At 39.6% G+C, this 23,484-nt stretch overlaps 3 protein-coding genes across 8 annotated transcripts; all 3 read right to left on the bottom strand.

Annotated features, from left to right (window-relative positions):
* Positions 1 to 218: 218 nt before the first annotated feature.
* Positions 219 to 12,284, bottom strand: LOC130557635 (trypsin-like). Of its 5 annotated transcripts, XM_057339586.1 has the most exons (6): positions 11,859 to 11,965; positions 1,808 to 3,823; positions 1,253 to 1,412; positions 826 to 1,085; positions 575 to 711; positions 219 to 448 (listed from the first exon to the last, which is right to left on the bottom strand). In XM_057339586.1, the coding sequence occupies exons 2-6, from the start codon at positions 1,878 to 1,880 to the stop codon at positions 299 to 301; spliced, it is 780 nt and encodes a 259-aa protein (XP_057195569.1). In that variant the 5' UTR covers positions 1,881 to 3,823; positions 11,859 to 11,965; the 3' UTR covers positions 219 to 298. The 5 variants fall into 5 exon arrangements, 4 of the variants coding, with proteins under 4 accessions (XP_057195569.1, XP_057195567.1, XP_057195568.1 ...); XR_008963333.1 differs by lacking the exons at positions 219 to 448; positions 575 to 711; positions 826 to 1,085 and adding an exon at positions 10,400 to 10,678 and having other exon boundaries at positions 1,304 to 1,412; positions 11,859 to 12,284; XM_057339584.1 differs by lacking the exons at positions 219 to 448; positions 575 to 711; positions 826 to 1,085 and adding an exon at positions 10,400 to 10,678 and having other exon boundaries at positions 1,344 to 3,823; positions 11,859 to 12,284.
* A 985-nt stretch (positions 12,285 to 13,269) lies between these two features.
* On the bottom strand, positions 13,270 to 18,497 carry zgc:66448 (uncharacterized protein LOC327401 homolog). Its single transcript, XM_057339388.1, has 2 exons — positions 18,026 to 18,497; positions 13,270 to 17,270 (listed from the first exon to the last, which is right to left on the bottom strand). The coding sequence occupies exons 1-2, from the start codon at positions 18,408 to 18,410 to the stop codon at positions 13,999 to 14,001; spliced, it is 3,657 nt and encodes a 1,218-aa protein (XP_057195371.1). The 5' UTR covers positions 18,411 to 18,497; the 3' UTR covers positions 13,270 to 13,998.
* Positions 18,498 to 18,906: 409 nt separating this feature from the next.
* Positions 18,907 to 22,639, bottom strand: si:ch211-261d7.3 (myb-related transcription factor, partner of profilin). 2 transcript variants are annotated; one of them, XM_057339393.1, is made up of 3 exons: positions 21,530 to 22,639; positions 20,466 to 20,873; positions 18,907 to 20,357 (listed from the first exon to the last, which is right to left on the bottom strand). In XM_057339393.1, exons 1-3 carry the CDS (start codon positions 21,786 to 21,788, stop codon positions 19,555 to 19,557), a joined length of 1,470 nt encoding a protein of 489 aa, XP_057195376.1. In that variant the 5' UTR covers positions 21,789 to 22,639; the 3' UTR covers positions 18,907 to 19,554. The 2 variants fall into 2 exon arrangements, with proteins under 2 accessions (XP_057195376.1, XP_057195375.1); XM_057339392.1 differs by having other exon boundaries at positions 18,908 to 20,357; positions 20,466 to 20,891.
* Between the last annotated feature and the right edge of the window lie 845 nt (positions 22,640 to 23,484).

Genomic DNA, 23,484 nt, shown 5'->3' with positions numbered 1-23,484 from the left:
TAAAATGTCTTCTTTTGTGTTCTGCAGAAGAAGGAAAGCCATAGCAACGACTAGAGGGCGAGTAAACGAATAAATCATTTTTGGGTGAACTATCCTTTTAACTGCAAAATGTTTATATCAGTGCAGTGATGCATAGTTTGGTTAAAAGCAATGCTAAAAACTCTGAATACATAATGTCCACATCAAAATAAAAGACATAAGATCATATATCTGTCCCAGAATGAATTTATTTATAGATATTTCAGAAATAAAATTAAATGATCTTGAATTACAAAGACCAACCAGGCTGAACAAACATTTAGTTGCTAGCCATGGTGCTGTTGATCCAGTCAATGTAGCGGCACACCTCAGTATAAACCCCAGGATAGTTTGGCTGAGCGCAGCCATAGCCCCAGGAAACAACTCCTTGCAGTTTACCACTGCACACAAAAGGGCCACCAGAATCACCCTAAAAATAATTTTTGAATAAGGAGAAATGTTTTAAAGTTGTTAGCATGTCAGAACAGCAGAATGAGTTTATAGAAAAGTCATACAAAAAGGCAGAAAACTGTGCACCTGTCTGTGAAGAACATACCTGACATGAGTCTTTGCCCCCCTCCAAAAATCCAGCACAGAGCATGTTGGTGGTAAATTTGGAACCATAAATGGATTGACACTGTTGTCTTGAGAGTACCGGCAAATTCAAACACTGCAGCACAGAAGCATAGTCAACTGGAAAAAAAAGAGCAAAATAACATAAATGTTATAGCATTGCATAGCTTTTTTTTAACTGATTTGAGTCATTTCAAGCATTTAAAGAACATTTTCATTTATCGTCCATCTCACCTCCTGTGTTGATCTGATTGCCCCATCCAGAAACCAAGCATTGCTCCCCTGTGTAAGAGCAGCTGGTCGCCAGAGGGATTGCCTTCACATAGCCGTTGAAGACGGCCGGCTGATTCAGCTTGATCAGCATGATGTCGTTGTCGTATGTGTTAGCATTATAGTTTGGGTGAGCAATCACTTTCTCTGCGTAGAATCGCTGCTCTGTGCCTTCATTACTGAAGATGTTGTGCTCTCCCATGTGGACAGCAAGCCGAGGAGGTCTATTTGACAAAGAATCTCAATATTACTACATTTTATGGCAGCAACGACCTATAGAGTTCTTCTGTAGGTTGGCAGTACAGTAATATTGCTAAGATAGTATACGAGCTTGGGCAACTGTCTCAATCAGTAGTGATGTTTAAACTAGACAAGATAAATGTATACTCACGGAATGTAGCAGTGAGCAGCTGACACAAGCCAATATTCATTAATCAGAGATGCTCCACACCAACGTTGCCCATCATCATAAGTCAGGTAAGCCTGCCAGGGCTGGGAGTGAGCAGGGCATTCATAACCCCCGATGATTTTATCATCATCTGTGTTGGCGGCTTTATCAAAAAATGATTTAATTACAAAGTGCACATACTAACTGATGAAGCAAACTAAATCACTGTTTAAAGCTTGTTGAGTCTCTTGTAGTTGAACTTGATTACTGGAGCTGGTCTTTGTGATAATTATTGTAGTTTCTGGTTAATTAATTGGCGTCATATTAGAGTCCAGACCTATGACTATAAGACCTAAAGACCAGGGCTGGGTTTCCCGAAACCTTCTTAACGCTACGTCATTCTTAAGTTATACCTTAAGAGTGGTAGCGATATATTCTTAAGAATGACGTAGTGATACGAAGGTTTCGGGAAATCCAGCCCAGAGCTAAGAAACCGTTCAGTGTATGAAGAAACAACTTAGGCTACATGAATAAATAATTATTGAGAGATATGCTTACCCACAGCCACCACCAGTAAAGCAAACACAATAGTCTTCATTTCAAAAGTGGAGAACAAAAACAGCAGACACATTTATATAGAGTACTGTGCAAAGAGCAGGAATAGATTAATGTGCGGAGTCATCAATTTATCAACATTAACAACCAATAAGATAATGACAAATAATTTAGAGGGAATTGTCCAGCTGTGAGAACAGTTCTTATCACAGTTCTCCAAAGACATGATAAATCCAAGGTAGTGTACACATATGAAAGTATAAAGATGAATAAAATGCAGAGACAGGTCACAAAAACACCATTTTACAGCTGTGAAACTTAAGGAAGTGATAACTCTTTGTGTTGACACATTGAAATACCCATGTATTAAAATCATGTTCTGTGTTGGTCATGGGTTGACTCATGTAAAATGAATTCGAAAAAACAACTAAGCATTACTTTATTTATAGCAATGAAGTAAACTGTAAAAAATCCAACCACCAAGATTTAGGATACTAGAGATGTGAGTATATTATATAAGAACACTGGACATAAACAATAAAGTGTTAAACATTACATCATATTTTAATGCTTACTAAACCAAGGACTTGAAGATTAAAGCGTATTGAAAATCATCTCATGTTTTACAAGAGCCCCCCCAAAAATAAATCAGTAACCTGAAACAAATCATGATCTGAAAATAAAAACATTCATATTTTATAGTAAAAGACATGTTATACTGTCATCAAGAATAACTGCTCACTGAAACACTGAGTTTTGGAGTGAAGAGTAAATCATACCAAAGGAAAACGTTTTCAAAATGTCTCAGCTGCGCAATATAAAACCAAACCAAGTGATAATTCACAATGAAAAAGCACACATGGACAATACTGTTAGGAGTAATCCTGGTCTTAGGTTTTAACTTCGACTGAGGAATCTTGAAGAATGTCCTAGAATATTGTTGGTACACAATGTCAAAATCAACATGTCAAATTTCTCCCCTTGCATGTTTCATATAATGCATGTGAAGCTCAGCCTCTTCACGGAAATGTGCACTGCATTCAAAACACTCCCAGTCCTCAACTTCCAACGCTTCATTTGAAGGTTCTCGTTCTTCATCTAACAACTCTGACGAAAAGTTAGTTTTGTCAGATGATTCCCCATCAAATAAAGATAAGTTGTTGTCTAGTCCTTCTTGACAGACAGCGTTCGTTGTTCCCAAAATATCATTTTTCATTACCAATACTTGATTCTGTCCTATGAAAGCAGTGTCGTTTTCCCCCAGGGGAACATCGTCTCCTTCCTTAAAGACTGTCAGATGTGTTTTCCGATGTGTAATCAGATTTCCTAGTTGTGCAAAAGCCTTGTGGCAAAAATTGCATGCGTAAGGTTTGGCACCGGTGTGAATGTTGTAATGGTACCGGAGTTCAGCTGGTACCCGAAAGGACTTCTGACAGATGTCACATTTGTATTTTTTGTTATCATGGCCAAGCAAGTGTCTTTTTAATCCTTCTGAACTGACGAAGCATTTAGCACATACAGCGCACCGGTGGGGCCTCAGCTTATGCATTTCCTGATGGGCTTCAAATTTCCAGACAGAAGAGAAAGATTTATTGCACTGATCACAGCGATGGTTGGTAGGTTCTTCGGAAACACACCGCTTGTTAAACTTTGTGTGAATTGCCAGGCTGGCTGAACCAGAGAACGTTTTATTACATTTTTGACAACTGAACTCTGAAAGCTGGGCCTTTGAATTCATGTGCAGTTTCTGGTGATTTCTGAAAGACTCCAGGTAGGAATAGACCTTTCCACAGATGGGGCAGACATAGATCCTGTTTGTTCGGTAAAGAGACTTTTCTTCTGCTGACTGCACAATAACACAAGGTTGGACGGTGGGGATCTCTGAGGGTTTCACTTGACAGGAACTGTCAAAGCTTTCAATGTTGTGTTGTTCTTCTTTAACTTTCTTCATCTTTTGTCCACACCTCATACCACTTTCAGTTTTATAAAAGACAGACTCCACCTGACTTCGGATAATCACTAGAAAGGAGAGAAAGAGGATTCATACCATTATCACATGACCATGTTATGAATCCAATTCTTACATATCTACTGTATATAAACATTTACAGAGTATTTTTCACCGACGGCAACAGTATGCTACAAAAACATTTCACTCCATAATATGCCACACAGTCACAACAGCAATGTTAAAGGTTTAACTCAAAAAGTGGTATCTAGTTGATATTGATATCATTTTGCAAGATGGAAACACTGGCCCAGAAGCACTTCCGGTTTCATTTTTTAAAATCTTACTTATGAAATCCTCAAGATATTTGATTTGTTCTTCTGGACCAGTGTTGCTTATGTTCTCCAAAGTGCTCTATAGTATGCGATATACAATAAAGTTAAAAAGTTTTCCACATTTTAGAAAAGTAGAAAATTGATCAAAATTATTATAACAACACAAATGTAAGCTTTTATAACCATTAAGGGCAGTTCACTGAAATTGCATGGACTGTGGAGGAAACAGGAGAAGGAAACCCATGTTGACGCAGAAACGCATCATGGCTCTGCCATGACTGGAATTACATTGTGACTTACATTGTGAAATTACTGTGTAAACATGATTACATTGTTTTCCACAAAACTAATTTAAAACATGTGGATGCCTTTAATAGACTTTAGTCATGAACTATTGACTGATAGTGTTCACATCACATGCTGCAAAATATATACGAGTAGTACATCAATATGCTATTACAAACGCAACCCAACAAAAAGATTGCTATAGGGGCTAAACAAATATGTAAATAGTTTTATTGGTCAGCTTAACTAAATGGAACAGTTGTATACTGTACTTGTACATGAGCATGATTTTTTGACGGTATTTAAAGTTGACCCCAGATTTAATGTGCATACTTGTATGAAGAGGCCATAGCTCTTGTCCTTTCATGAAAAAATAAACATGCAATTCCTATCGATAAAGGCAATGAAGAAACACAGTTTCACTGAAATTATGACCATTTAATTGAACACTTTTATATAGAACTTACATTCACTGTTTTTATAATAGATATACATGTGAACTGGATACCTGTAAAGATTACAAAATTTAGGCAAAAGCAGGTCTGATAAAGTACCACAAAATAAAACATGTGACAATGTGTCACATTAGCAGTCTTTAAGGCATTCAGTACATAAAGTATGTCAGCAGGGAAATATGTACAATATTTTGTGAGCGACTCCTTGAGACCGGGTTTAACATACTGTTGGTCAGAGTTAAATCTTGAGGATTGCTATCTTGATGGTACCATTTTTGTGGCTTTAGAAGTACCCCTCTTTGTGTAGCATGCACTTTTAATTCCTCTTCAAGCAAAACAATGTTTAATGTCTAAAAGAATCTCACTAATTTGGAATTATTTCTAGGCAAAAGTCACTACACACCTAAACAAACAAAAATGCAATATCAAGATATCACAAGTCAGTCTAATGTGATGCTTTAGTTCTTCAGATGGTCACTATTCTCATCTATGCTTCAACATGCCATGAATCCAAATAGAAAAAATGGTTTTAATGCAACTTGTGAAGACTGGATGAAAGCACTGCCTTTGGCAGCAAAGTTGCAGCTTATACATTCTTAATATCAATATCCAACCAGTATGCTGCATATGGACAAGAAAATTCACAATGGGGGATGAGATCTGTTTGGTTACTGACATTCTTACAAATATCTTCCTTTGTGTTAAGCAAGGGAAAGGAACTTATACAGGTTTGGAACAATTTGAGGGTGAGTAAATGATGACAGAATTTTCATTTTTGGGTGAACTGTCCCTTTTTTTGAAAATTTAATGAAAATGTTTAAGGGCAGACTATTCGGTTGTTAAGTGGTGATGTGAGGAATACAGTTTCTGGGTCCAAGCATCTATTCATTTCAAGCGGGGCTATAGCTTAAACAGCTGTTTATGAGCACCGTTTACTCATATTGCATATTTAAGCAAAACATGTATCAACTCGTCAAGTATACACTAGTCATCAGGCTCACGGAATCGCCAACATCAATATTTGAATAAATTATGAAAAATAAATCGCTGACTGGCCATGTGAGATTTCGTTATGAAGATAAAGGTTACGATCGCAGTTTTCTGATAGTTTTATAGCTCGCCATGAGTGTATCATTTTTTGTTGTTTGCATATAGCATCTTATTGAGCGTTTCGACCCAGAAACAGTATTTGACCTTCCATATATGGTTGTGCGTGACATCAGGCTTAACAAGCGGATAGCAACGTCCAATGTCACAATTTGTCAGATTATTTATGTATTACATAATCTATACAACCACAAATCAAAATCATAGATGAACAGATTCAAGCATAATATTCAGATTTAATTGATGCTTAGAAAAAAAACATTTCTACAACTCCAACAACATTTACAAGCAATATTTAACAAACACCTTGGCAGTTTCAAATATTGAAAACTCTTTCAGGGTGACAAAGCAATAATATACATATTAAACTGCAGGAAAACGTGAGGAAAATGTCTAAATACATATTAAGAAGAGTTAACTTGAGAACAGCATGGGCATCGGTTACACAGCAGAGATCTAATACGATTTAAAGTAACAACACAATTTTACGTACTTTTAGTAATGGTCTGCTTTCAGCAGCCATGTTTCCATCTCCCTACATCTATTTAAGCAAAAAGGTTAAAACTAAAAGCATCTTCCTTTTTCCTGTTTTCCAAACAGTTTTACTGTACTGAACAAGCAACACTATATAACAAAACAGTGTTTATAGTGTTAAAATAAACCAGTGTAAATATGGTCAATCTGTGATAGAGAAAAAATATCAGCATTCCATCTTTATACATATATTTTCAGAACTCTCCACGTGCATGTGCAATATAATGCTGATGCAGCTCTTCTTCCTTGTTAAAGGAATGTCCACACTCAATGCACGTCAGGTTCCCAGCATCTCTTTCTGGAGGAATCAACTTACTGTCCTTTCTCTCCTTATCACCCAAACACTCCTGATGGTGGTCAATAAGATCTCTGATATCATGAAATATCTGTGGACACAGAGAACATTGAAAAGGTTCCTCAGATTTGTGAACAGCCTGGTGCTGCTGTAAAGCATGAGGTGACAAGAAGCTTTTCTCACAATGCTGACACTGAAAGTTGGGCTCTGGATTAGAAAGCAGCACGGAGTAATTGACCTTGGATGTGGATTTATGTGGTAAAGCCTTCAGTTTGGACCCTGAAGTACTGAGTCTGTATCTCAGTTCGGTTGGGAGGCGACGGCGTACTTCATCGTGCCATGCGAGATGCTGCTGCAGCTGGCTTTCAGTCCAGTAACCACGGCAGCAAAGAGCACAAGTGTGCGGTCGACTTTTTGCCAGCTCCTTATGTGCATTTAACTGTTCCTCGCTGTGAAAATCTTTAGCACATTTGTGACATTTATAAAAACATTTGGTCATTATCTTTTGAATAGGTTCCTCTTCTGTAGATGGTTTCAGCTTTTTCTTATTTGCATTGCAAAAGCTTTTGTGGTTATGAAGAGCCTCCTCAGAAGCGAAAAGCAACTTACATGGAGAGCAAGTAAAAACACGCTCCTCACGAGATGCAGTGGGTTGTACTTCAACCTTGAGGTGTTTCTGCCATTTGTGTGCACGAATACCACGTTCATTCAAAAACCTTTTAGGACAGTAAGGGCACTTATACCGCGCCTTGGGCTTTCCTTTCTTGGTGATCATTTTGCACTTTTTTTGGAGAGGTGGATCTGATTCCACAGTATCGGAGATCTCAGACTGCACTTTGTCAGTATTATCAAGCTTGCCATGCGTGTCTGTAAAATGAGCTGTTAGAAGAGAACCACTCGAGAAAGACATCGGACAATCTGGACAGGTGAAACGGTCCTTTGATTGACGGTCAGCTTGCTCTTGGTGTTGAGACTCCATGCGAGGGTGATGCAGCTGATGCCTGCGAAGAACACAAAGGTAGAAGAATCCCTTGCCACATAAATTGCACAAATAAGGTCCACCGTCCACACTTTTCCTTGAGCATTTCTTATAACTCCTTGACAGAAATCTGGCGAATTTTTTGTCTTTGTGCCAACGCTTATGTGTGCCAAGAGCTGAATTTGTGCTGAAGAATCTTCCGCATTCAGGACAAGCGAAAGGCGCGTTTGGTAAACTTGGCTCTAGTTTTACCCTTGCAACCTTCGGCTGCCTTGCTGGTTCAGCTCTTAACTTCTTAGTTGTATAACCTTGGACGTGAATCCTCTTGTGAAAATTAAGCGCACCAATTACCGAAAAGCTTCTGTTACAGTCACGACATTTATACTTCAAAGTGGCTAATGGTGTTTTCTGTTCTGTTACGGAATCTGTGCTATGTACCACTACATTTTCAGCGTTTTGAGACGATGCAACTTGCTCCTCTATTCCTGTTGTTTCACATTCTTGTGGATATTCTGCATCGTTGTTGGGTTTTGAACAGCTTTTTTGATGATCTACTAGCAATGACTCACACGTAAATGAAGCATTGCATGTTGGGCATCGAAGCTTCTTAGGACTTAGTGGCAAATGAGCAGATTCAATCACGCGAAGGCCGCTATCATAGCCATGGCACTTCATGTGAAACTGCAGCGCCATGGCACGGGAGAAACCCTTTCCACAGTCGGGACATTGGTACGAGTTCTTCTTCAAGTTTTCGAGTTGATAATCAAAAGACTTAACAGCACGCTGGAGACCATTGGCATCATGGGACAGCTTGTGTTTAAGGAAACAAGCCAGCATGTGGTACGATTTACCACACACTTCACATTCATATTTCTCTTTGGAGTATTCTTTCCTCTGGCCATGCCTACGGCCCCCCCGACCCTTTTTCCTGCGTCGAATGTGACCAATCTCAGGCTCAGATGTAGACCTCTCAACATCTGCACACTGTACGTGGTACTGCTTGTGATGATAGAAAGCGCCCAAAGACCAAAAACCTTTACCACATTTTTTACAGTGATGAACCTTTGGGCCCAAAAGCGACTTGGTTGGATTGAAATGTTTCGTCTTTCCTTCTTCTTTGACATTATTAACGCTGGGTTTTCTCCCACAGCAAACTTTCTGATGATTGTATAGACCAGCTGCAGTTAAATAGCTTCTGTCACATTGCAAGCATGCAAATGGTTTTTCTGTGATCCTGTGACTCTGTTGGTGAGACTGCAATGCAGACAGACTGGAAAAGCTGACGCCACACTCCTCACATTTAATACTGTTCTTCTCCAGATCTGAAAGCTGGTATGATTTGTGAGCAACTCTGTCCTCATGTTTTTCCTTGTTAAATTTTTGGCAATCTTTTTGCCAAAGCATGTGGTGATGCAAGGACAAAGCTTTGACGAATGTTTGGTCACAACGTGGACAGGTATATAACTCAGACTCTTGAGGGGAACTTTTGCTCATTATTACATCGTTTTTTAACGTTTCGTCATTTAAATGCTCAAAATCAATCTGTACAATTTTTACATCATCTGGAGACAACTGCACGGGGGAAGCTGTAGATGCATCTGTCTGCATTAAGCTCAAACTAATGTCATCCTTTTCCTCTTGATCAGATTCGCACACCAACACCAGCTCGGGATTTGGATCCTGACCACTATTGCTCTCAACATAGTCTGAGGCTGTGACGCGGACGATTTCATAATCAACATCTATAGTCTCAACATCTAGAACCTCATCGGAGCCTTTCACTGTCTTTTCTGTGTGCTGAGAATACACGGTGGACCCAAAATCATAGTCGTCTTCCTCGTCCTGGAATATTTTTACTCCGCCCCTCTTTGCAATGTCATGGAAGACGTCGGTATGATAGAGCTGATGAGACTGCAGAGCGGACAACCGTGAAAACCGGCGACCACATTCCTGACACTCAAACGCTTTCTTCTTAAGCTGGCAAACTTGATGAAGGAATGATTTTGCTGGCAGCTCTTTGCTGTGAAATTTTGTCTGGTGCTTACTGAGGAATGAGAGCGAAGTGAAGTTCTTGCCACACTCTGTACATTTACATAGCTGGCCATCGCCGACAGATCGTCTTTTATGCCAGTGCTGATGTGCTGTCAGAGCCGCAGCGCTAGCAAAGGTCTTATCACATTCAGAGCATTCAAACTGATGTTTGATTTTCTCCTTCACCTTTACTTTCACCTTCCCATCTGAACAGCTGCGTGAGAATCTCTGGTGCGTTCCAAGGCCACCTATTGTCCGAAAAGATTTGCCACAAATGCACTGATACACATTTTGCTGATGATCGCCAGTCTGTTCAAGTTTTGCCTCACTGCTTTCAGCTTGACCTGGCTCATCAATAAGTGACGGAGGTTTTTCAGTTGTTTCAAAGCTTTTGGATTTCACCAGCTTCACTTCATGGCAGTGACGGTGTGCGTCAAGGGCCGAAGCGCGAGAGTAACAGCGTCCACAAGTGGGACACTGGAACGATTTTTTCTTTAAATGGGCAAGCTGATGAAACACAGACTTTGAGGCCTGTTTATGAGAGCGCTGATGGTTGAGACACTGACCAATAGAGAAAAATGCTTTGCCACAATCCTTGCACTGAAACCTTTTCGGTTTTACCATACCCTTGTGGTGGCCAGCATCTATCTCCTGTTTAATCTCTTGATTCCGGTGCGCAAGTTGATGTTGAAAAAACTCTGTCGAGCTTGAACATCTCTGCCCGCACACAGCACAGCAAAACGTTCTCTGGCCTCCATCTGTTGAGACGAGCAGGTTATCCCATTGTGAATCTGTGTCCAGGCAGACTATGGGACCATCGTGGATTTTCTTCCTATGTTGCTCTAGGTAACCCTCCTTGTTCCCAAAGGCCACACTGCTATCCTCACAGCAAAATAGCCAATCCCCTAAAAACAGAAAGGGGAGAATGGGAGGTCAGGTCGACGCCTGTTTCCAAAGGAAAGAGAAAAATAAAATGTATAGAGCCAACAAATAATACTGTGTAAGAAAAGCTATTAACTTAAATAACCAAAGAAAAATAATACTGTAAAAATTATTTATTTGAATACAGCACAACAGAACATAAACACAACAAACTGTATAATAATCCTTTCTGTGACAAAAAATTACTAGACCTCTGCACCCAAGCCAGAAAACAATAAAATAATAGATAAATTCATCAATTACATTTTGCAGTACACTGTAAATTAACACGTCGATCAAATTTGATATCGTAATCTGGCGTGCAGCTTTGTTGAACAAACCTGTTGCGTAGTAACGATAATTTACTCCTTTTATTCGAATTCTCTGTTCCACCTTAAATAACATCGACCGCATGGCCAACAAGCCATTTACATTACATGTTTACAAGATTTTTCAAAAAAAATAAAAAATAAAAAATAAAACATTAGCTATACTAATCAAAACACTGATAAGTCGTTGTTTAAAATTATGTTGTTTACATTTTAAGTAGGCCTATTTGACGGAAATTTAACAGTTGAGTAAAGCCTGCCATCTACCGGCAACAGAGCGAGACGGCAGTATCATTTAAGGAGGAACGCATTTCTTGACGCTGTCTGAATACCCGTGTACTACAATAACTGTAGAACTGGTTAAAAATTGCAAAGACTATTTTTAGTTGAAGGCAAAAACACATGTCGTTGTGAAATCACACCAGCTCGCAAAGCCTCATGTCGAACAACCTGAAACTATTGAATAATATCAGACCGCATCACGCTTTATAAAAGTGAAAATCCACATTGGCATTTAGCACTGCTCATGTTTTGTTGCTATTTATTCGTGACAACGCGTAACGTCCGTTTTAATAAAAAACAATACAATAAAACAACAACAGAAAATAAGGATTATAAGTGTTATTTTTGTGGTTTACAATTATACGACAATAAACATGTTTTAGTTGTAACTGTGTGGTTACACATACTCAAATGTTGCGCAAGCAAAGTTCGATGTTAATAAGTAACCCTCAACGTTTACAGCAAGTATGACAAGGTAATAACTGGCTACAGGCTAGCGAGTACAGCTAACCTGAATGCCTACAAAGGTTGTCAACAACAAAAAGTTGCTTACCATCGGCAATTTGATCTCTCTCAGACAAGTCTTCTTTCTTGGTGGTCCTACCATCCAATCCTTCTTTGGCCTCTTCCTGATATACAGAAACACATTCATCTTCATCCAATTCTTCTATTTTAATCTTAACGGCTGGAACTGCAGCATTGGTTGCAACAACTTCGGCGTGGCCCTGGGCTTTCAATATTGGGCCACTGAGAGCTAATTCCATTTCTTCGATGGTGTTTTCAGCATCAAATGTTTTGATATTGCGTACTGGATCAACGCTAACCTCTTGGACTGCGGCTTTCTCATATTCAGTGGACGAACTTTCATTATTTGATTGCAAACTACCCTCCTTTTCCGAATAAACAGCAGCCATTATGGCTGTAGCCAGCCCAGGAAAATTACTGCACTTTTCGCGGCAAAGGACAGTATTGTTGGGAGGCAAACTTACGGATCCTACTATGGTAAAAGATAGGCTCATGAATATTATTGACGTTATGTGACGTCCGTGCAACACGACTATTTTGATTGGCTGAAAAGCAGACGTTGGGCCCGTGGGTAACGTCCAACGTAACGTAAGATAATACAATTTGGGGAATAATATCTATTTATGCATTTACATTTCAGTGTGCATTTTAATTCATTTGTTCCCATGAGAGTGAAAAATATTTTTCGCATCTTTTATAAAATAGCAAATGAATGGTGTGGTGTCAAGCACTGGTTATCATTGGTGATTACTGGATAATAAATGTTAAAATATTTTATCAATATGGGTAAATTCATTTTCAGTCCAACCACTAAAATAATATATTTAAAATATAATAGTATGTCATATAAAATATTATGTTGCCACCTAAAAATGAAAATTCTGTCACCATTTACTGTATACATTTCTTTGTTTTGATGAACACAAAGGAAGATATTTGGAAGAATGTCAGTAACCAAGCAGATCTCATCCCTCATTTACTGCCATAGTAGGGAAAATAAATATTACGGGAGTCAATGGGGATGATATCTGTTTGGTTACTGAAATTTTTCCTAATATCTTCCTTTGTGTTTAGCAGAACAAAGAAATTTTATACAGGTTTGGAACAATGTGAGGGTGAGTAAATGACAGAATGACAGAATTTTCATTTTTGGGTGAACTGTCCCTTAACATTTATAGTTTGTTTCTGCCTCTCGTCATATATATATATAGTGGTGGTAAAAAATCAAGCATCAATTTGCAAACTGTGTGGTTTTACGCAGGTCAGTGTGTACCATATGTGCAAACAGCTATTAAACTCCTCATTGCTGGTTTTGTGCCCACAGTGTTACCAGTATGAACTAAAAATATGCATAATCTTGGACTGTATGATACAAGAAATAGGACAAAAATATATACATCTTTTCAGAAACAAAAAAATAGACATAGGCTATACCCATTGCACATTTTTACTATGTTCTGCATTGTGCTCCATAATTCACCTTTATAATTTACAAAACTGACAAATATTAACATGTTTAATAGATCAGAAATACCAGCTATCTTGTAAAATACTTTCTATAATTTCTGTATTATTTCTTGATGTCAGCAACTTCAGAGAAAAAACTGACTATGGGGCGGTTTCTCAGACAGGGATTATCTTCAACCAGGACTAGGTCTTAGTTAAATTAGGACATTTAAGTCCTTTTTAAAACAAACTTTACAAAAAAACATTACTGGCGTGCATCTCGAGACAAAACAGTCACACTGATATATTTTAAGATACATCAGTGCAAGTTGTTTACGATCAAGACACCTTCAACATTTAAATTAGTCTGGGACTGGTCTTAAGCCCCGTCCGGGAAACCGCCCCTATGAGTTTCAGTGTTTATTTTAGGGTAAACAAATATAATATTGTGTTACATTAACACAATTTTTAAAAATCATAAATTGTATCAAATGGTAACAATGATCACACCAATGTTTGGTTTGTAGAAAATAAAGCATGTGAAACAAAGATATGATCTACTGGAAAATTTAATGAATAGATTAAAAACAACTTTTTTTACATCTTCAACACACACATTCCATCAGCTTAATGGCATGTACAATAAAACAGCAACTGATCTATTAAACGGAGCTATTATTGTGTGTATAATGTGGATGTGATTTTTTCTGTGTTCATAAAATTCAGACATCTCGCTGTGTATGTTGCATATAATGCATTTGTAATTCTAGGTCTCCGGGCAAAGAACAACCACAGATCATGCACTGTAACAGGTGATCTGGAGGAAATGGCATTTTATTGCCAATTTTGTGTGGCTCGGTTTGCTGGGCTAACTGATGTAAATGTGCCACTTGTGGCATGAGTGGCATCTCATTTATGGTTCCCTGTGAGGAAAAGAAGATGCCTTGTGGTATCGGACCTGGAAGTTGACTTCCAACAGACAGCATTGGAAGAGGAGCTGATATATTAAGGGCTGGTGGAGGAAACGGAGAGGAGATAAAAGATGAGGGCTGGTTTAAAGGAATCTGCTGGCCGGAAATGAGGGCTATGTGCTGTGGCGGACACATGTGGCCTTGTTGAACTGGTCCGTTTAGGAGCGCTTGGGAAACAACCGGACCGGTTTGAAATCCCCACATAGGAGGTCCGTCTCCAAGAGGAAAGTGAGCTGTTGTATATGGCAAGTTTATCGGTCCCATCTGGTTTGAAGGACCTGCACTAATCCAAGTGGGAGGTGTTGTAGACATTTCAAAAGATGCTTTTGGTCCCCAGGGATTTGTGTTCTGCAAAGTGGAAGCACCAGTGGATAGCATGATACCTCCAGTCTGACCCATTTCTGCTTTAGCAGGAGACTTCTGGTTCTGCAAATCCTCCTTTCTCACTTGAGTAGGTTCAGATTCATTGGAGGTTGGTGGATCCAAGTCAATGGTTCCCTTGCCATCTTGCGTCGAGTTATTGAACTGCTCTGGCTTAGATGCTTGAACTGAATCGCAGGTAGCTGACCACTGTGACTGCTGTGGGTCTTGAATATTAAGCAGCTGGTTTGATGGACTTTGACTGGATCTTGGTGACTTGGTTTTTACGCTCAGTGAAGAAGGTCTTTGTGAATCTGAAGAGGTCTTCTGTTGACTGGAGTTTGGTGCATTCACCCAGGGAGAAGGATCATTGCCAGACATTTTAATTTGACTTCCCCGCCACTGCATCTCAACATTAGTCGGCTCGGCTTCTAATAAACTCTTCTGAGAATGAAGCAGCTCTTCCGGCAGAGGAATTTGTAACGGCCATTCTTGCTGCATCTGAACTGTCTGGGAACGATTATCCGTCTGTAAGTGCTGCGATCCTAGCTGCATGCGCTCACGTCCGTCCGCATCAAACTGTTGTGGAACCACATTCGGCAACATTCTCCCCTGCACAATCTGACCAGACAGCGCACCTTGTCGTAGAGACACAGTCCTTCCGTAGTCTCTAACTAACCTTGGCCTACCTCTTCTGCCAGTACTCACAAATTCTTTTACTCTGCCTCTCGAAGAATGTATAGACAAAGGATAACCGTGACCCTGACCTTGCCGCTTACGCGTGTGTATCTTTTGATGTACAAGCAGACTGCTTAGCCAAGGGAAGGACTTGTGGCACTCCTGGCAACGATGGGGTCTCTCTCCTGTATGAGTATTGATGTGATCACGTAGCAAATAAGCTAAAGAGAAGCTCTTGACACAAAGATGGCATTTGTAAGGTTTTTCACCGGTATGAGAAAGCATGTGGCGCTGAAGCTGACTCTCTTCACTGTACCCCTTACGGCACTGCGTGCAGCGGAACGGCTTTTGTTGATGCAGCCTCTGGTGTGTTCTCATGTTATGATGGAATGCAAAATCCTTACCGCAGTCCGGACATTTGTATGGCTTCTTCCCAGTGTGAATAATCGAATGCTGTTGCAAATAGCTACTGAATCTAAAAGACTTTTTACACACCGGACATTGGTAACCCTTGTTGTGTACGCGCATGTGGAGCTCTAACACTGATCGATAGCGAAAGCATTTGCCACAGTCTTTACACCTGAAAGGTTTCTTCTCTGTCTGGTCCCCCAATGCTCTCTCTGATGGACTATCTGCGTTATCTGTATTCACAGGGTCTCGCTTCTCAGGGACCGCATTAGCAAGATTCGTGATGTGTGATGTGTTTACGCCCAAAACGTTGGTCTGGTGCGTTTCCATGTGGGACTGCAGCGTATATTCTGTTGGGAATCTGAGAGGACAAAACCGACATGCATACATCATATCAAAGTTCTTGCCGTTACTCATTCTTTCATACTCAGCTTCGTGGATTAACATGTGCGCTCTTAAATCGGCCGCTTTATAAAATGTCTGAGGGCACAGAGGACAATTGCGCTGCTGCTCGACATTATGGTTTGTGTTCTCTTTACCCCCATCGCCGCCATATGATACTTTATGGTTTGTAATGCATGACTCCGAATTAGCCGTGTCAGAGATCTTCTTGTGCTGGCGACAGTGGGCGCGCTTGTTTTGTGCAAAAGCAAATCTTTTACCACAGTATGCGCAGTGGTACGGTTTTCGGCCGGTGTGAAGATATTTGTGCTGTTGCAAAAGGCTGCTGTATTTAAAGTTCTTCTGACATGTTTTGCACTGGTGTGGTTTTTCTTCCACGTGTCTGCGTCGATGGTCCTCCATGACAGAGCGATGCCTGAAGACCATGTTACAATCTGGACACTCATATGGTTTGAGAGCCGGATGGGATCGTTGGTGGATATGCATGGATTCCACACTTTGAAAGCCTTTGTTGCACTCTAGGCATCGATACGGACTGTCCAGTGAGTGACTCTGCATGTGGGCATTTATGGACATCCTGTACTGGAACTCTTTGCGGCACAGTGGGCATCGAAAAGGCTTCTCCACATTGTGTTTACAAGCATGAAGACGTAACCTTACCATTGTTGAGAAACACATGCCGCAATGCTCACACATAAAGTTTCTTTCGTATATTTTGTGACTTGACCTCCTTCTCTTACGGACTTTTGATACAAATTTAGGTTTGGTGTCTTCTTTATGTGTACTGCGGTGTTTGATGAGGTCGCTGCGATGCTGAAAGGTGACGCCACATTCCTTACAAGCGAGGGAGGCCTCCTCATCCTGGTGCATGTGAAAGTGTCGGTGCAGGTTGTATGTTTCCCGACGGGTGAATTTTTTACCACATTCCTTACATACGAGGCGGCTTTTCTTTTGCTTGATAGTAGTTCCAGCATTTTGAGAGACATCCTCTCCTTCTTCTGTTTTGTGCTTATCCTTCGCCATGCTGTCTGGATCAACCGTCTCATCTCTCTCCTCTTGCGGTCCATCGCAATGAGACTCTGATCCTTCATGTATGTTTTTAGTCTCTTTGATGGTATTCTTTGAGCTGGAGTTTTCTGGAGTATTTTCCTGTATTTCCTTGTTGGTTTCTTGCCCTGTGGAGTGACAACAAAGCCATTAACTACAAGGTTTTAAAAGTGCAAGCCATTTAATACCAGAACAGGTAGACATATTTAGGTTTTCTCAAACTTTAGAAAGTAGAACATCTATAGCAAGCGTTTTTATTTTTAAATAAAAAAAAAAAAATACAATAATAAAAACATATTACATAATAAGCATAATTGTTTATTCTTATCTATTTTTTGTACTTTTTTTACTTAAACAACAATCATACAGTAAAGGCATACTTTTACTTTACTGGTGTCCCAATCCCAATGTTTGTCCAAATTTGTCCAATTAATTTTTCCAAAACTAAATAATATTAAATATCATATATATATATTTTAGTATTTAAATGTTAATATTCCAAACTAATATTGTATTGCTCTGTATACAAAACAATGATGTGTGACTTGTTGAGGTTTGTTTTTGTTGTATAAGAGATACGTGCTTTTGTTAAACATCTTAATGAAACTGATATTCAGAAAATACTTGTGATTCTGAATGCATCCAATTTTGAGTAATAAAACGTCTCAAACGAATCCTGAGCTCCAAGCATGAAAGGGTTAAACAGGCAGTTGTGTTTCTGATTGGGTTAGAACAGGCCAATTACAGAGTAATAATTGCTGCATGGTTTCTGTGTTAGTAGCAGCAGGGCTAATAATAAGTGTGAAACGGCACAACAATGTGCCATATCCAGAGAGCGCGAAGTGACGTTTACTGGGTGCCCTTGATCCAAAGTTGTGCTTACCTCTGTTTTCATTGTGCAGATTACCCGACGTGTCCTCGCGACCCACTCCAGACTCAGTCGAAACGAGTTCACCGTTATTACTTTGAAAGTCCTCATTTATCTTCTGCTCGTCCACCTTAGCTGTCGAATTACATGGCATTTCAGACGCATCTTTGTTGCGTGGTGAAAGAGCAGCGCCATGTGGAGGTGAATTTTCATTTGCTGGCGAAGACGGAACATCGGTGTCTGTAGTTTCTTTCACGCTGCTGCCTTGTGCACAAACCTCCACGTTACGATCAACAGCTGCATCAGAAGCAGGTTGTTGTTCTACTTTATCTCCTGGGAATATACCGTTAACGAGTTCATTGTCTAATGGCTGCTCGGAGTCAGTCCGTACAGTGGCCATTTTCACATATTTTTTATCTTTTCTCCACCCACAAAAACATGGAAGCGAGCGACTGATTGGAAGTGTGCGTTACGTCATGCGCGCCCTCTGCGGCTGCATTTAAAGGGACACATTGAATTGTCACTTTGCGTTCATAAGGCTTCCGATTTATTTTCATTATTAACTGTACATTTATTGTTGTATTGATTTAGCAGATTTACTGATAACGCATGTAACGTTACCGTGTGAACGTAGGCACGTCAGTCCTTTGTAAATTAACAATTGCATTAACAGTTACATGTCTGATTTTACAGAACTCTGTAAAACACGCATGCATGGCAGGTATTGGTACACATACAATACATAACGAAAAGCGAAGCTTATATAGAAAATATGTTTAGATACAGAGTTTTTATTCTTATATCTTAAATATTTTGATGACTATAACTGGAACACAATATTAGAAGTTATAGCTATACCACCATACATTTCTATACACATTTACATCCTGTTATAAGAGGAAAAACATAATAAATGTATTGATTGTTTTTATTAAAACTTGTTTATGGACAATGGACATTTTATCCAATTACAACTGATTTTTGTTAACATGTACTTTGTACAAGTACTTTAAATATCTTGCATTGCATGCAGAGTGATTGGGCAATCTTATAGGTTAGAAATGAATTCACATTACCATTTGCCACTGAAGAACTTCTATGACATAAAATGTACCTTTAAAGAGCACCTAGATGAAATTCCAGTGATAACAGATGTAAAATGCAATTTTGCAACAAACTTTGGTGCCCAGAATTTTTTTTACAATGTCTTACCACAGCATAATTACTGGAGAAGTTTAAACCTGCTAACTTCTTTCTAAACTTGCAATTATTATATTGAAACGTAAGCAAGTGCATTCTGTAAGATATCAGAAATTTACTTTTAGCAACAGTAAATTGCAAACATTAATTTATATATAATTTTGAGAATTTAGTGTGTGTGTTTGGGTACACATACACACATTATTATGTATTTGTGACAGGCATAACAAAAATTGGTTGCTATGGCACAATCTGCAACTAGTTAGTTTTATAAAACATTGCTTTAAAATAAATACATTTACTGTAACCAAATACAGTTCATTATGTCACATCTATTGGCAACATCAACGCCTGCGTCTCCGTCTAAGGTCTACAGTCCTGCCACGACGTGGCCGTTGGGCTGTTGCATTAATGTCAGTCGGTGGTTCATTATGCCTAGTACCATCTAAAATATCTGGAGGTGGTGGTACAGGGGAAACTGTTGCCGGAATTTCCTGCTCTAGTTGTTGATTTTCCAGTTGCAGTTGTTGCTGCAATGACTGCTGTTGATAAGGCTGTTGTTGTGGAGATTCCTGTTGATGCTGTGTAACTTGCTGCAATTGCTGTTGCTGAAGTTGTTGTTGTGGAATTTGTTGCTGTTGAGACTGCGGTTGCTGATGCTGCATCTCAAGTAGTCCCAACAGACGTTGCAAAAGCATATTATTCTGCTGCAAGCTATTTGTAAGGGCCTCCTGCGAAGCCACAAGTGTCTGCATATCACGTCGGAAGCCTTCTCCAAACTCACGCAGGTTCTGTTCCATGCGATCTCCAAGCTGCATGGCCGCTTCCCCCAGGCCCCGAAGTTCATCTTCCAGCCAGGAACTGTGTGCAGGAGGAGGCTCCAGCGGGCCCTGATGGGTTCCTAAGGATGGTTGTGGGCTTGGCTGAGGAGTCCCATTAAGGAAAGGAGCGCTGTAAAGGGGCGAAGGAGGTAGCCAGCGCTCTGATGTCGGAGGTGGTACTATTCCCAAACCCAGGCCTAAACCCAGTTTATCTTCAATGCTGTTGTCCACACCCTCACAATCTCCATCTCCATCATCGCAATCTTGCTCACCAGCTTCTTCCTCTTTTTCAAAGCCATCCCTTTCGGAACCATCTCCTACCGTAACTGAAACACGGAAAACCTGGACGTTAATGTGTGCAGTAGCCTCTACAAAAACAATTTCAATATTACCCACACTTAAGAAATGAGTTGAATAGTCCCCAAAAACCTTACCTGGATCAGTGTCTGACAGGCAAGTGAAGCTGGCTTTTCCTCTAGTGCTTTGCTTTTGACGAGACTGCTGGAGTCTGGGACTAAGTTGGGAGGACCTTCCCAAAATTGGAGCCCCTCTGCTGGATGGCAGGTAGCAGGTGCGGTGCCTAGCATCAGCCAGTCTACCACCATTACGTCTCTTCAGGTCATCCCAGCGTTTTTTTACTTCTCGAAGAGTCCGTGGGACTCTAGACACAGCGTTTACACGCTCAAGTATACCAGCCCAAATGCGTTCTCTTTCACGGCGCCGAAGCCTTCCAGCTGGACCGAACAGCTCCCCCTCACACCGGGTCACCTCGGACACGAGCACCTCCAGCTCTGCTCCGCTAAAGCGACTCTTCCGTTTTCCTACGCCTCCTGCGGTTAATGCTGAAGAAACACCCCTGCCTTTGATTAAAATCCACATTTTAAATTCACATTCACTTGCGCTGTGTACATAAGATCTTGTAAAAGAATACATTTTTAAAACTATTTATTGCATTTCTTCATCTGGCACAAATTGCACACTGAATTACTACTGAAATTTCTGAAAAAAAAGGAAATTCCATCATTATAGATGTGACATTTTGACAAAACTTGAAATATAAGTTCTCAGAGAATGTATTTATTACCAGTATATTGAATCATCTGTTTATATTTTTAATAAAGCCCTGTTGGTAGAGTCTAGACATCAGAATTTCTATTTAAAAAAAACAAGCGTTATGGATGTTATGATAGACAACATACTTTTGTAAGATTTCTGTAAATTACACACACACGCACAAAACTAGAGAAATAATACCCAACAAATGGTAAAGGGATGACTCTTCATAAAACAAAGTTCTAAAGCAGCACTTACAGTAACATACTATGGTAAATCATGCTTTAAAAATAAAACTTTAATGGAGACCTCACATGAGTATTTAACACCAAATATTGACATAAGAGCTATAAGTATGGTTAAACCTTTGGTGAAAACGTTGTTGTTGTCTCAAGAAATTAGTAAACAGAAATTTAATATCACACTTTTAAGAGTTAGACCTTACTTTGTTCGATTGGGATGAGTTCATCTGAAGACATTCCCGGTGCAACTATGTTAGGATGCACAACCACAACGTTGAAGGGCAGGCTGCCAGGCAACCCTCCATTCTGCTGGTCACAACTTCCATCTGAGTCGTCATCCTCTCTGGGATAACCATCCTCTGAGACCCCGCCTCCAAAGGGACCCTCTGGAGACTCCACTTTGATGTGCATGGGAGGTGAGTGCTCATATAGCAAACCCCCTTCCTCATAATATTCAGTCATGGATATGTTGTGGTTTACTGACACACCAACTGGACTGATGGACAGCGTGCCATTCACAAGGAGGGTGAAAAGCCACCATGCCGTCCCATGGCAAGTCCCTCATTGCTTTGTTGTCATGTCTAACAAAAATAGCCTTAATGATGGGCTCAATAATAAACCCACGTAAAACAGATATTTTAACAGCGATAGGTTAACATTGCATTTTATAGAAGAGTATTTAAAATGATTGTACGCAGTTAGTGAGGTGCCTTTGCTTTCTGTATCTTAATAATGTAACTTATGTCAACAAAAACCTGTGGCTTCCGAGACTCGGAGATGCTCTTCCGACATTATTCAACATAACTCACACGTTCAATTAATCATATGCAGGGTAAAACTGTGGTTAACGTGAGATATCAGCGCTCACTTGAAAACATATCTGAAAATAAAATGGAAACATTAAAATCTACATGGCAGCGGTTGGGAAATGAATATAAAGAATGCATGGTCAACATAGTTGTTATTACATTTAATTCAGTATTTATATTCATGTATTATCTTTACCGCCAAGACCAAAATTACCTTTGTCGCAGTAATGCGCATATATGCTGCACGACATCCGCAATGGATGCGCATTCCGCATAAATTACGTTAGCCGACACTAGCTTTTCTCAAGCAAATGCTGCCGCTTGCGTAAAAAGTAAGATATGACACGTACCACTTTAACAACAGCAATATGGGCTTGTAAGAATAATAGTTATCGCAGAATAGTCCGATCTTACCGTCGACAACAGATAATTGGGAAAATAGTTTAAAATCGAGCATGGGGCAAAGCTACCCTCTGAAAATCCTACATGTACACAGACCTCATATCGTCGCTTGAATGTGACGTCACACCGAGATTTTTGTACTTTTTAATAGCCAACTTTAAAAAGAAATAGTTTTTTTATTTTTAAAGTTCATGTTTAAACCAAGCATTTAATCATCGTGCTGATATACAGATTACGGAACAAATACGGAAGAAATAAAACAATTTATACATAAAAATTAAAAGGAGAACAGGGCTACGTACGTTGACTTACTGGTGAATACTTTTTCACTATAGGGTTTATTTTAAAGAAACTTTGTATAGATATAAGAGGCTAGAGAAAATATGGGAGAGTGGGGTAAAATGAGCCAGTGGGTAAATTAATCCACCCACATCTCAGCGACGGAACACTTTTGTTGTCATTTGACCATATATTTTGAAATCACCCGTTATTTATGGCAGAATGTGAAAATGTGAAGCACGTGGGCGAATTGGACAGCATAAATTGACTTTAAAAGCTGTTTTTGGGTTGTCAAAGTAAGATTTTTGCCTATTAGCTGTAATGGCTGGTACATCAAAACAAATGTATCCAGGTCTAAAAATATTTATGATACATGTTGGTGATTTACCAACATATAAAACAATGCAAATAATTTGGCTATATAGTAGCCTGAATTTGTAATCTAGCTAGTTTTTTTCCAAAGGGGCAGCTATGGGGCAAAGTGCGCCACATGCTGTGGATTTAATTGAGCCAGTGTCAACACTTATGTTAACATCAATTTCAAGTTATTTCAGAGATGCAAACTGAAAGATATTGCAAAGTAAAGCTATAGAAATGTAAAGTTTATTTGGTTATTTTTTGTTTAAGTTAGCTTAAGAAAATAACTATTAGTATTTGTAAGGGAAAAT

The sequence above is a fragment of the Triplophysa rosa genome, linkage group LG8 (assembly GCF_024868665.1).
Source record: "Triplophysa rosa linkage group LG8, Trosa_1v2, whole genome shotgun sequence".
In the NCBI taxonomy this organism is placed as follows: domain Eukaryota; kingdom Metazoa; phylum Chordata; class Actinopteri; order Cypriniformes; family Nemacheilidae; genus Triplophysa; species Triplophysa rosa.
This window is presented reverse-complemented; position numbering and strand designations above follow the sequence as displayed.